The sequence below is a fragment of the Theobroma cacao genome, chromosome 3 (assembly GCF_000208745.1).
Source record: "Theobroma cacao cultivar B97-61/B2 chromosome 3, Criollo_cocoa_genome_V2, whole genome shotgun sequence".
In the NCBI taxonomy this organism is placed as follows: Eukaryota; Viridiplantae; Streptophyta; class Magnoliopsida; order Malvales; family Malvaceae; genus Theobroma; species Theobroma cacao.
Window position 1 is genome coordinate 25,634,343 of NC_030852.1, and position 12,934 is coordinate 25,647,276.

Below are 12,934 nucleotides of genomic sequence, written 5' to 3' on the forward strand. Positions count from 1 at the left end.
CCAATAGAATTCTTGCATGATAAGCTTTCCATTGTTATATTATTTGCATCATTTGGATTTGTATGTTTGGAAGATTTAACCAAAACAAGGACTAAAATGAAAACGAAGAAAATTTGATGGTTGAAAATGAAGTGCAGACCATAAACTTGACCCAATCTCGGTTCGGCACGTGTTGCACTCTCCATACTTTGATTGGCGCACAGAACACGACAATAGACTTCCCTTGCTGTGATGGAATAAGTGGCATTGAGAGCGCGAGAACAGACCGTGGAGATGGCAGCGCGTGGATTGCATGTGCCACCTTAGGAGAGTGATTTATAGGGGAAAATATTTTTTGGGGAAAAAATAGAGGCATGACAACGCTTTGGAGGTGCGTTTTTTATTATACAAAATTCGGGGAATAATGCCTTTTTAACGTTCAGTGATTTTTTTATAATGCATAATTTTTCTGATCACTCGCACGTGTGGGCATACGTGCATTTGATTTTGAGCCGGTGAGAGTTCGTGTTACATATTTCTAAGAATGTGTGCAACACAATGGTAGAGAGAGACCTTGTTATTTCCAATTTTAATTTGGATTGTCGTTGGGGGCTCAAACTTAGGCCATGGAGTGGTCCTGTTCCACTTTCTTTGGGCCATTCCGGTTTGATGAAATATTCTTAATCTCATTATATAAGCTACATTTTTCTGAGCATTTTTCATTAGTTGTTTATATTTTATTCACCTAGCAGACTTCCATTGAATACAAATTCAAAATCCTTAGTGGAATTATATTGTAATCTTTCTTTAAAATGTCTTTCTTGCTTTGTTATGTTATTTGCAGCATTATATTTTGTGGTAAAGAGAGACGGGGGATATTCAAATGGCATAAATCATCCTGATTCCACCTTAATCAATGAAATAAACTGTGTCCTAATATGTTCTGCAACTGGATTAACCATGTTGAAGCTTTCAGTAAAAACAACAGTGAAATCGTGATTGATTATTTACTTACTAGCAGTAGCAGTAGATTATGAGACAACACAAGGCAGAGTCCAGGATTCCAGGCTTCCATGGGAAAAGAAAAAGGGATGAGCTTGTTTAGAGCTTAGACAGACCCTTAGGATGATGCACGACAATGTGATTATAGGCATCAAGAGTCAGAAAATCATCCAGGGTGGGAGCAGTGCATTGGCGGGTGAAAATCTTTCCAGCTTCTTTGCACATTCCCTTTCTGAACTTATCTTTTCCAACCTCTCTCTCAATCCTAGTCATCTCTTCTTCCACCACTCGCCCAAAGAGATCACCATTCACTCTAACCCCAAGCCCATCCCCATCCAATTCCACTCCATATTTCAGCCATTGCCAGTTTTGAACTCTGCTGATCTCAGCTGTGGCAGCATCTTCCATGAGATTGTAAAGAGGGACTGACCCTGCGCCAGTTAGCCAGGCTGCCAAGTACTGGATCCCTACACGAGTATTTAGGCGGAGACCTTCCATGGTACGGACCCCTCTAGGCCTTTGCAATAGGTCTTCTTCTGTTAAGTTAGCTGCATCTTCTCTTTTGACGGTTTGAATTTGGTTAGGAGCATTTCCCATGTTGTTGGTGAAGACTTCCATACAGGCTTGGATGAGTCCTGGGTGTGCTGCCCAAGTTCCATCATGCCCTGCCTTGACCTCTCTCAGTTTATCCTTCCTTACAAGATCAAAGGCTGCCTCATTTGCTGCTGGATCATCTCTAATGGGAATCTGAGCTGCCTGTTCCAGAAAATTGGGCCTTCAATATCAAAGATGCTCTCAAAATTATAGTATGATTCTTCCAACAGATAAATAAAATGAAAACAGAAAACCAGAAAAAGTTGAATGTTAAATAATGCATGAGATGAATTTGACTCACATACCATTCCACCCATGGCGTGCACGCCACGCCTATGGCATGTCCTGATGAGAAGATCAGAGTAACTCTTCATGAAGTGTTGAGTCATACCAACTTGAACCCTGTCTGGCAACAATCTATCCGGATGACCTTGAAATGTCTTAATGTAGCTGAAAATGTAATCCCATCGTCCACAGTTTAGGCCAACAGAGTGATCCCTGAGCTCATAAAGGATTTCATCCATTTGGAAGACAGCTGGAAGTGTTTCAATTAGAACAGTGGCCCTGATGCTTCCTTTTTCTATACCTGCCATCTTTTCTGCCCTCTCAAACACACAATTCCATATTTTTGCTTCCCTGCCAATAACGTAACATTTATATTATATTCCTGAATACGAATTATGGTTTTTGAACCACCTCTACACCTACAGTCTAGTTGATTTCATTGAAAGTCATGCAGCTGTCTTTCAAAGCCCATATTAAACGATTAAATTTAAATGGCAGCAAGAAATACTTAAACTGGCTTGATCTAGGTGTGTTCTAGCCTTGGTAGGTAACTACTTAATTACCTTGAATGCTCCATCTTAGGGAGATAGAAGAAGGGCCCAAATCCTTCACCTTGAGTCTTGCGGAAGATGGCATAGTTGTGGTAAAAATAAAGGCCAAAATCCACGAGACAACCAGTTGCAGGCTCGCCATCTATGAGAATGTGAGCCTCAGGTAGGTGCCAACCCCGTGGACGAACAAACAGCTTAGCTATCTGGTCATTGAGCTTGTAAACCCTGTTCCTTGCCCGGTCATGAAACGTTATTGTTCCATCGACAGCATCCTTTAAGTTAATTTGGCCTCTCATAAGATTCTCCCAACTCGGAGAGAGTGCATCTTCAAAATCAGCCTGCCAAAAAATTAAAGCTTAAGTTTTTACACTTGAAAGAATTGATGACAATTGCAATGACTAACGTAATGTGATCACTCACCATAAACACTTTGGCTCCAGAGTTGAGAGCGTTGATGATCATCTTCCTCTCCACAGGCCCCGTAATTTCCACCCTCCTGTCAGAACCAGCTGGTGGAACTGGTGCACAAGTCCACTGCCCTTCTCTTATGTACCTTGTAGCCGGATCAAAACCTGGCAACGCCCCTTCATTATACCGCCTTTTAGCCTCCTTGCGGCACCCCATTGCGTAGTTAATATGGTTCCTAAACTCCCTCTGCAAATCAGCCACAAACTGCAAAGCATCCTTGGTCAAAATCTTTGCAAACTCTTCATCAAATCGACCACGGATGTCCACTCCTTCAGGGACGTCATAAGCATTGATCTTCCTCGCAGCTGGTGCGGTAAAACCGTAATTCCCAAGACCAATCATTCTGTTGTCTCTTAGACTATTAAACGCTGGTAGTGAATGGTTTCTTGAGCTGAGTGTGCTTGCAATGTGAGAAAATTGGAATTATATATAGAGAAAAAGAGTGAGCAAGTGGATAGCTACATTGAGCGTTATCGTTTCAATTTTTTTACTTGATTTAAACTCTCTAAATCGAGTCAGCAAGTTAACCGGTAATGGTTTTTTGCTTTGGTGGTTGAGGCGTGTCCGCCATTCCGTCTTGTTGGAACGAGAACGACCGACTGTCATAAAAGCGTTTTTCTTATTGGTTCTGCATGGCTTTATGTGCGTAAACTGTGACGCCAGTGGCGGAAAAAGGCCGCTCAGGATAGATGGATTGTTTTGAGCTGTGTGCCTTCCTCGGGATGTGCAGTTTGTTAGGATATGATGGAAGTTTTCTCTGATTCTTGCTATGAAAAATTTTGGGCCTAGATTGAGTCATAGAGACTTCACAACCAGTTGTGCTGAATGGTTCGTTGCCTTGCCTTGCCTTGTGCGTCTTTATCTCTGTCTAAATAAGCTGGGGTCTTTGGGGGAACTAAGCCAATCGATTAAAAAGGGCCTACAATTAGAGGGAATGTTCCTATCGTATGGGGCTATGGCCTAGCTAGTGCCTAGTGAGGCAGATAAAGAACAGGCCCTCCTTGGCAGATTGCTATGCCCTGTGCACCTTTTGAGGCAATTACTATGAAGGGCTGAGCTTTAAAGCACACATTTGCTAGTACAATAAACAAATTGATTCAAGTCCAGTTTTGCTTGAGTTGGGCTTTGGAATTAAGGCCAGAAGAAGCAATTCGAAAACAGAATTGCACCGACTCCAAAAAACTAACCCTAACGCGCTCTCTATAAATTGCAACGAGGGCGGCTAGAGATTAACGTCAACGCGTTAAACGAAGAAGCGTCCAAAAGATTCTGTCTTGATTCTCTGATTCCCTTTGCGTGTGGTTTCCATCTCGCTTTCTCTTCTTTCTGCTAAGATCTTCAATTATCTCTCATTTATCGAGGTGAGGTCAGATCAGCCAAAAGGGGCACAACAAATTTCAGGTTCTAGGGTTTTTTATTATCTTCTCGTTTATTTGATCTTTCTTTTCTCTCTCTCTCTGATAATTTCCGCTCCTCAAAATCTAGGGTTTAATCGTTCTGTTGTTCGTTTTTTATTGATTGTATTTCTGAGCTTTGTCCGCAGATCTTGGGTTTGTACTATTTAGGGAACCTAGGGAAAAGGAAAAAGAAAGAATAGTTACTGAATTCTTTTGTTTTGTGCATTTTGATTGGCGATTTTGTTGGATCTCGTTTTTTGAGTTTTGAAAATTTTGATTGAGAAGAGTTTGGTTGTTTGATTGGTATGGCGGCAGGGCGAGTTGATTTTCCGAGGAGAAGTGGTGTTGGGAAGTTGAATCGGGGTCTTGCTCATGCTGCTCCCGATAAGAGTGGATATAATTACCCATCTAATGGGAAGAATTTGGTTGCCCAGAATAAGAATGGGTACAACTTGGGTCCTAGGCGATGTGGGTTAGAGGAGGTTGTGAGAGTTAAGAATGGTGGAACACGGTTTGTGGATGATGGGGTTCGGCAGCCCCCACAGAAAAAGAGGAAGTTTTCCCTTATTGTATGGGACATAGAAGAAAAGGAAGTAAGAATTTCGTCTAGGAACAGAGTTGTATCCACAGCTACAACTCTGTCATCTCCTCCTTCACCTTGCACGTCAAGTATAGTTTCTGATGAGGGTGTTACAGAGCATTCAGTCTCTGCAAATCTTATTGAGGAAGTGCAGCATTTGCCACCTAAGTCTTCTGTTTTTGGTTTTGCTGCTGTTTCTGGCCAGCAATGTCCGGATGATGAACCAGAACAAGGTCTGGTGCGGAAAGAAATTGTTCAAGCACCTAACATATTCACATCACGTTGGTCATCTGATAGCGATGATGAAGATGTGTCTAGGAGTGAGGAAAAGAGTAGGAGTTCCAGTCTTGAAAGTGGAGAGTGTGAAAGAGATGATTTGGAAGGAGACCTGATTGTCTTAAATCAATCTAATGAAAGAAGCAGTTGCGTATTGTCTGCTTGTGAGGATGGAGATATGGAATGCCAATCGGTCTCTTATGGTGTGCTGGACATTGATGACAAGCGTGAGGAAGATGTTGCTGTTGACCAGCCAGAGTTAGATGTTGAAGAGCCAACTGGCAGAGGTGTGAACATGCTTCTGGGTTGCAGAAGTGTTTTTGAATATGCAAAATTGAACAAAATAAGTGAAGGTACTTATGGTATTGTTTATAGAGCTAGGGATAAGAAGACAGGAGAAATTGTGGCCCTGAAGAAGGTAAAGATTCTTGACCGAAGAGATTTTGAAGAATATGGTTTCCCTTTGACATCACTGCGTGAAATTAACATACTTGCATCTTTTGATCATCCTTCAATTGTTAAAGTTAAAGAAGTTGTAGTAGATGACCATGAAAATGTGTACATGGTTATGGAGTACATGCAACATGACTTCAAGGGGCTAATGGAATCCATGAAACATCCATTTAGCACAAGCGATGTTAAATGCTTGATGCTACAGCTATTGGAGGGTGTCAAATATCTTCATGATAATTGGGTGCTCCACAGGGATATGAAAACATCCAACCTTCTCTTGAACAACCAAGGTGAACTGAAAATATGTGACTTTGGTATGGCGCGCCAGTATGGAAGCCCTCTAAAGCCATATACAACTAAGGTGGTCACGCAGTGGTATAGGTGAGCTGCACTTTGTATTTTCTGAAAAGTTATGAGCTTTTAAATTTGACATTATCTTTGTTTTATTTCCAAGCTTATAGTTGTGTGGTTTCTGCATTTCAGAGCACCTGAACTTTTACTTGGAGCAAAGAAGTATTCAACAGCAGTTGACATGTGGTCTGTGGGCTGTATAATGGCTGAGTTGTTAGCTAAGGAACCCTTGTTTAAAGGAACAAGTGAAATTGATCAGCTTCGCAAGGTAATCATTGTTTCTGTTGAAACTTCACCTTCTTTTTATGTTATTATAATTATTTTGTTTTCTGATGTTTGGTCTTGATGGTTGCAGATCTTTGATACTCTTGGTACTCCAAGCGAGAAGATTTGGGCTGGGTTTTCTCAATTGCCAGGGGCAAAGGCAAATTATTCTAAGCAACTGTAAGTTTTTCTCTGTGCAATTGCTTTCTTCATCTGTAGTACTATTTATCATCATGTTTTATATGTTCAGCATTTATTGACTAACTCTTCATGTGATTTCCTGTTTTATAAGTAGTTGCTTTTGTTTTCTTCTTCCAGGTATAATTTGTTGCGTAGAAAGTTTCCTGCAGCATCTTTCACAGGATCTCCAGTTCTATCTGATGCTGGATTCGACCTGTTAAATAGGCTTCTTACATATGATCCTGAGAAGGTATACACACGAGTTTAAAATCTATTTTAGTGAACTCTAGTTTATATGTATGGGAGGTTTTATGTATTGTTTATTGCTAATTAAAGTTTCTGTTGCCTGTGCAGAGAATAACAGCAGATGATGCTCTTAATCATGATTGGTTCCATGAGCTTCCTCTACCAAAATCTAAAGAATTCTTGCCTACTTTCCCGCCAAAAATGTAAATGCAACAGGTACCTGGCATGACTAGTGAAAGCTTGGGCACCCGAAAAACACATTTGGGCGACATTGTTAGTTTGCAGTTGTAGCTGTTTCTTATTTTTCTTCAAATGACTCTTAGGCATATACAACGAACCGTGAAGGATCCAAATCTAATACAGCAGTGGTAAAAATTTTTTTTATCTATTGGTTGTGTTACGGGCAGGCAGATTGTGCATAAATCCACTGTGTTATTTATCATGCTAGTGTATCATAAGCACATGATTGGCAAGAGGTGAGGTGCAGCAGTTGAATATTTTGGTGGCAAAATATTGTGAGAAACTGATATTGTCCTTTGGCAGGCCAATAGATGACATTCCTGTGGAGATTAATATCTCGAGGAAGTTGAATTACAGGATCCAGTTCTTAGTTTGGATGATTTTGTGATGAATTGTAATGGTCCTTAGCTGCGATTGAATATGAAGGTGCAGCTTATTGACCTTACGTTTCTTAGATCTTTCTTGTTCCCACTTCCTTGATATTGTAACAGATGCAATTCTTGTGTAAATATTCTTGACTATATTTGAATTTTCGTTTTTCTATTTCTAAAACTACTGCTCACGTTGTTTCCTTCAATTTTTTTCCCATTGGTTGCAAGAGTCTACTGATGTTTGGAAGGGAACAGCATTGGTCTTTCCTGCTCATGTGCAGTAAGTTTTGCACACTCAAGGTACTTTTCCTGATATTTGTGTTGTGCCGTCAAAAATCAGTTTCCTGTTTTGTACATGGTGATTTTACCATATTAAGTAATGGAGGAGCTCCACTTTTTGGTACACGATATATGTTTCTGAAGTGAACGTATGTATGTGAATTAAGTGTCATTTATGGAAACTCTGAAGTAATCTTGCTGAGAATATGGCTGTAACTTGTAAAACACAGAGATGTAGGGTGTGGTTGTAGTTTCCAAACATTGCGGGGTAACACACAGATGTAGGCCACATTGCTTTTGAATGAATTAGTTGATCTTTTAACTTGTGAGATTTTTGTATCTTTCTTTTCTTCTCTGTTTTAAAGTGTTTGCAGCAGTGCCAGAGGTTTGAAAGCCTGAATGTGTTTTACATAATCATTTAGTGTGCAAGTCAGATGCCATATGCATAGTTGGTAGAATAATTGTATTAATCTTGTTGTACTTTGGTGACCTCTTCCTTAATGATTACTAATTGTCAGTCTAAGAGTTGATGTTGCCTGGCAATTAAATAATAATGATGGATACTGATATATTGTACTAGTTGTTATCAAAGTGGATTTTGATGGTTTATTATCTGTATGGTATATCGTCCTCAATTATTTTTTGGATGGTAATGGTAGAAGGCGGATGGTGCCATTGATGACACACAGAAGGTTGTGAATAACAGGCAGACGTCAGTGCTGGAGAAAAGATAACAGAAGGCTTGTTCTATTTCTTTTCCTCTGCCTTTGTTTTTTTTAATTTTGTTAAATTATCCTTGTCATGAATGGGTTCTTAACAATTTTTACTTTCTTGAGTTTCTGCAAGATACCATATAACTGAAAAATTGTAGAGGACGTCATCATACCCAAACTTGGCTGTTGCTGAAGATGGTTCAACAGTTGGGAGTCCAAATTTCACAAACAGCATATATTGTTGTCAAGCATGGTTTAAATAAACCATCATTGTCTTCCTTTGCTTTCTAGTTTTGGGCGTAGTAGTAGTTGTCAGGAAGAAATCCGACAACTTTTGAATCTAATAATAAAATTATCAGAGAGTCTTGTTTAATTAGAGTGTTATGACTGTGTGCTCTATCCTTACGAGATGAGTTATATGATGAGCATAGCACTGGAATTAAAGATTCAACTGATGGAGGCAGAAGATGATGTAGTTAACTCTTTCAAGTAATCAACAATACTGGTTTTGGCATCCAGAAGATAGGGGCTATAACAGTGGACTGTTATGCCTGTTGATGAGTTTCACTTGGCAATAGAAAAATATTAGTTAGGATAATTCCAATTTCCAAGCCCCCTTTTATTTTTTCGTGAAGTAAAAAGTGCTGAAATAAGGGGTTTCAAAATTACAAGGAAGATGTTAATGAGAGTCGTTATAGAAAGGAAAATTAACAATCGTCTCATTTGGTAGTGAAAGTCAGTGTTTTCCCAAGCACAAAAAGAACAAGTGAAAGCTCTATGAAAAAAATGGTACTGACAAGCGCCCGATCAATTTTCCATCCGTAAACCGTGGCTCCGCCTGGGTTGAACTGCAAGTACATGACTGCATTTTGCAGAGCAAACATGGCACATATTCAGTAAAGCTACAAAATCCTTACTCGGTAGGCACTGGAATTGTTATCCAACCTTTGCTCTTTTCTTTTTTCTCCTCAATGAAAACTGGATTTAATCTAAAGTTTAGAATATGTATGCAGGTAAGGAAAACTAAAAAATGGGTTTATACCATCCAATTGACTCTATTTATGCAGGAAAAACTTAAAAGGCGACGGAATGTACTTACCAAAGGCTTGTCGCTCGTGATACAAGGACATATACGAAGCCATTTGAGTATTGGTTGGAACAGGCACATAATCAACTGCCTCCAAATCAGTTTCTGAGTAATTTATAGGCATTGGGACTGGTAGATGGGCTGCTTCCAAGCCTCCATCATCATTACTAATTGAAACTGATTGAGAGGTATCATTAGAGTTGCAGGTAACTAAAGCATGCCATCGGCTAGCTACTGAAGCTAGACCTTGGGCTCTATGTGAGATTTTTGCAGCTGCGTGCAGGCAGATTATTATTCCAACAAGCTCAACGATGGAGATGACCTGCCATATGTGAAAAATTCTTTATTGATATAATCCAATGTTAGCATGAGGTGATACATCAGATTCGTACCGCACTTACTGCAAAATCACCACCATTGATGAAATTGATGATTCCACGGTTTTCTGTGGTTTCCAACAGAGCTACAAACTGACTAGCCGTCACAACCAGGAATTCTAGGAGGAGAAATATTCGAAACCTGTGGCTTATCTTGGATAAATAATGCGTCAAACGTATGTGTTCCTCCATATAAACAGAGAGATCCGAGTCCCTTTCAAGAAGCTTCCCATAATTCTCAAAGTGTATCACCTGCAAATTACACACCAAATTGAACAAGCCACTGCCTGATAAATAGATGACAGTTGAATAACTCCAGGACACGAGCAAAACAGTTAGCATTACGACTGATCTCCACCATGAATCGTGATAGGCATAGACAACCCGAGTGACTTCTCGAGCAGCCTTTACAATGAAACATGGTAATATCCACGCTGCCAACAAACGGAAGAAATCCTGAATAAATGGAGCAAATCGAGTTACAGAGAGGAAAAAGGAAAAAGGTGACTCTGAAACAATTTCAACTCTTATTAAAAGGTAAATGATTAGATCTCATGTACTTCAATTTTCAAATGAGAACTAAATAAAAAGAAAAAAAAAGGGGTAATAACAATTAGAGGGTCCTTGCTTACATCTATCTTCTTTGCGTATTCCTCACGAAACTGTTCCACGTGACCATGATACCTATCCACAAACAGGAACTTCCTTATCCCATATTTGCGCAGATTGCGAGAGATGCAGAAAAGAGAAATGGCAGAGACGAGAAACTGAGATACGAGAATCTCAAGCTCAAAACTCTTGATCTCGTACTTGTAACAACCGGAACAATAGGAGAGCAAAATGATGAGAAGTGGAAGAGTAATACCGAGAAGCAGGAACAAGAACCAGGATATAGAGAAGCTGAAGACGGAATATTGGCAGAAGCCAAAGAGCCTTAGAAAGGTCTCTAAACGGTGGAGGGAACGGGAAAGTTGGGTGTCGTCTTGGTCTTCTTCTAGCTGGGTTGATGGCTCTAAAAGGGGAATATTGGTCTGGGCTGTTGCAGTTTCTTGTGCTTGTGCAGGAGGAGTTGCCATGGAGAGGAAGAGAGTTGCAGAAAAGAGGGGATTTGAGCTGAGTTCTTGCTCAGTTTTCCCTTTGAAGTAGCTAAAGAAACGAACTGAAGAAAAGCGTTAGTGTGGGGTCACATAAGACGCCGTCTGCCGTTGCACCCATGACTTTATAGAGTCCATAAAGATACATTGAGAAATTGAGACACAGAGACTAGGACCTTTATCCTGGACTGACCCATTAGCCAGACAATTTTTTTTTTTTTTATTCTGCAATTTTTAATTTTTTAAAAACATTTCAAAACCCATCATTATTAAAAATAAACAAAATATATCATCTCAATATTACGTAAATATTTATATGCTATAAATTTCAACTCAAAATATTAAATTTGTTTATCTTTTTATGTCATAAATATTAAAGTGTCAAAATCTATCTATTTTTATCACTTGACATTAAAATAGATAGATTTCAATTTATTTTAACGAGGATTAGCAGATGAATCAAAAATTAAATTTTAAAGGTGATTATCGAAAATTGATTTGGAAAAAAGGTGGTGAAAAGTTAGTGAGAAAACAAAGATTTTTGTTTTGTTGCTGACAGAAAATCAGAGGAAATAATTTCATGTCCACCTTTGAGTGCATAATGAATGTTAAAAGTCTCAAAGCATTTGTAGACATTCATAGGACATGAGCTATTAATACCCATGGTTTCCCCTTTTTGCACTAATTCAGTTATTGTAAGAAAAAAAAAAAAGACTTAAAACAGAGCATTGACGAAGTCAGTCCAGCCTAATCCAATACCCTTATTAAGGAGTAGTCACTAATATGATATGCACCAGAAAATGAAATAGAGAAAAGAGTTTTATTTTGAAGTAACCTCAAAACTTTTATTTTTTATTGAAAATTCGTAATAACAAATCTATATAACTCTAAGCAGATAATAACAAATAAATATTTTTACGGTAAAGAATAAATATAGATGTTCCATTTTAACTACTAACCTATTATCTCTCTAATATAATATAAAATTATGAATAATAATACTGTTACATAAAAAGTAATGAGATTGATCAAAATAAATAAAATAATCATATCATCGTAAATAATACTAAAAGTAATATGAGAAAAGTTGTAAGATTCACGAGTTTTGAAAAATTTGACTTGATAACTTAGATTTGAAAGTACTGAAAAAAGATTTTCTCTTACAAGATTTTTTTTTTTTCTCTTACCTCAAGAACCAAGTGATACACTTTGAAGTGTGAATAACCTCCATTAAGCCTTAGCGGCCTAAACATATACTAAAAACTTGCCACCCCATTCTACATAATAGGGGTAATGTGTTGCTACTCGTTACTACGCATGTTAAACACTGTTTTTGTTAGTTGCTCCTACTTGGTTTATATATAAGAAACTTTCACAATTCATTCGAGACTTTCCTAAGGTGAAAATTTGAGAGAACCCCTTTCTAGGCTTTCTCTAAGCACCATTTCTCTCAAATTCTCTCCTACTTAGCTCTTCCCTCTGCCTTGCTCTGCCACTCTCGTATTGTCTACCCTTTGTACACCACTGCCTATTACAACACTCAGCACTTGAAGGATTGCTATAATCTTACTCTCCCAACACATCCCATTTTACTTGTTTGTAACGTTACCTCTCTCCTTATCGTAAAAAACACAGAAATGAAATATTAATGGTTACGGTAGTGCAGATTCAATCTTCCAAAGCATAGTGGTTGAATTAAAATGCAAGAGATAGGTAGAGATTACTACAGAATACAAATGTATGAATCAATAGTAGTTTGCTGCAACCTTACTGAAACCTGAGTCTTCTCCGGGTTTGCAATCAAAGTGCTTCACTCTGAGTAGCTGAGATATAAATGAAGTGCAAGAAACCGAAAGACATAAAACTGTATTTCACCTTCTCATTTTGCATATGAAATGAAGACAGTTAAGGGAGTTGAGTGGGTTAGATTTTTATTTACTTCAAGCTTTAAGAACAATTATGAAACGAATTGTTATCCAAGGAAAAGAGAAAATCAAGTATTGCATGATGCAATTCCAACTGTCCTAACCTTGTCATCTTGCCTTAATATTAATTGATCAAGTTGAGGAATTAATGACTTGGAGAACATCACTAAAGCAAATAAACCTTTAATTTGTAGCAAAGGGACCAGCGCCTATAAACTTTTT

General features: G+C 38.6%; 3 protein-coding genes across 5 annotated transcripts; 1 reads left to right on the forward strand and 2 right to left on the reverse strand.

The window, feature by feature from the left end:
• LOC18605063 (malate synthase, glyoxysomal) lies at window positions 856–3,339 on the reverse strand. The gene is made up of 4 exons (XM_007037855.2): window positions 2,832–3,339; window positions 2,424–2,749; window positions 1,881–2,211; window positions 856–1,737 (listed from the first exon to the last, which is right to left on the reverse strand). Exons 1-4 carry the CDS (start codon window positions 3,219–3,221, stop codon window positions 1,081–1,083), a joined length of 1,704 nt encoding a protein of 567 aa, XP_007037917.2. The 5' UTR covers window positions 3,222–3,339; the 3' UTR covers window positions 856–1,080.
• Window positions 4,072–8,598, forward strand: LOC18605064 (cyclin-dependent kinase 10). 2 transcript variants are annotated; one of them, XM_018117814.1, is made up of 6 exons: window positions 4,072–5,966; window positions 6,069–6,204; window positions 6,292–6,380; window positions 6,519–6,630; window positions 6,735–7,537; window positions 8,176–8,598. In XM_018117814.1, exons 1-5 carry the CDS (start codon window positions 4,582–4,584, stop codon window positions 6,831–6,833), a joined length of 1,821 nt encoding a protein of 606 aa, XP_017973303.1. In that variant the 5' UTR covers window positions 4,072–4,581; the 3' UTR covers window positions 6,834–7,537; window positions 8,176–8,598. The 2 variants fall into 2 exon arrangements, with proteins under 2 accessions (XP_017973303.1, XP_007037919.2); XM_007037857.2 differs by having other exon boundaries at window positions 8,179–8,598.
• LOC18605065 lies at window positions 8,895–11,007 on the reverse strand. Of its 2 annotated transcripts, none has more exons than XM_007037858.2 (4): window positions 10,326–11,006; window positions 9,718–10,149; window positions 9,329–9,638; window positions 8,895–9,091 (listed from the first exon to the last, which is right to left on the reverse strand). In XM_007037858.2, the coding sequence occupies exons 1-4, from the start codon at window positions 10,767–10,769 to the stop codon at window positions 8,949–8,951; spliced, it is 1,329 nt and encodes a 442-aa protein (XP_007037920.2). In that variant the 5' UTR covers window positions 10,770–11,006; the 3' UTR covers window positions 8,895–8,948. The 2 variants fall into 2 exon arrangements, with proteins under 2 accessions (XP_007037920.2, XP_007037921.2); XM_007037859.2 differs by lacking the exon at window positions 8,895–9,091 and adding an exon at window positions 9,112–9,207 and having other exon boundaries at window positions 10,326–11,007.

Coding starts and splice junctions, on each gene's coding strand:
- LOC18605064 (XM_018117814.1), top strand. CDS start 4,582: ATGGCGGCAGGGCGAGTTGATTTTCCGAGGAGAAGTGGTGTTGGGAAG. Junction 6,205..6,291: donor AAATTGATCAGCTTCGCAAG/GTAATCATTGTT, acceptor TGATGGTTGCAG/ATCTTTGATACTCTTGGTAC. Junction 6,381..6,518: donor GCAAATTATTCTAAGCAACT/GTAAGTTTTTCT, acceptor TTCTTCTTCCAG/GTATAATTTGTTGCGTAGAA.
- LOC18605063 (XM_007037855.2), bottom strand. CDS start 3,221: ATGATTGGTCTTGGGAATTACGGTTTTACCGCACCAGCTGCGAGGAAG. Junction 2,750..2,831: donor CTGGAGCCAAAGTGTTTATG/GTGAGTGATCAC, acceptor ATTTTTTGGCAG/GCTGATTTTGAAGATGCACT. Junction 1,738..1,880: donor TGCACGCCATGGGTGGAATG/GTATGTGAGTCA, acceptor TTTCTGGAACAG/GCAGCTCAGATTCCCATTAG.
- LOC18605065 (XM_007037858.2), bottom strand. CDS start 10,769: ATGGCAACTCCTCCTGCACAAGCACAAGAAACTGCAACAGCCCAGACC. Junction 10,150..10,325: donor AATACGCAAAGAAGATAGAT/GTAAGCAAGGAC, acceptor CCATTTATTCAG/GATTTCTTCCGTTTGTTGGC. Junction 9,092..9,328: donor TCACGAGCGACAAGCCTTTG/GTAAGTACATTC, acceptor TGCAAAATGCAG/TCATGTACTTGCAGTTCAAC.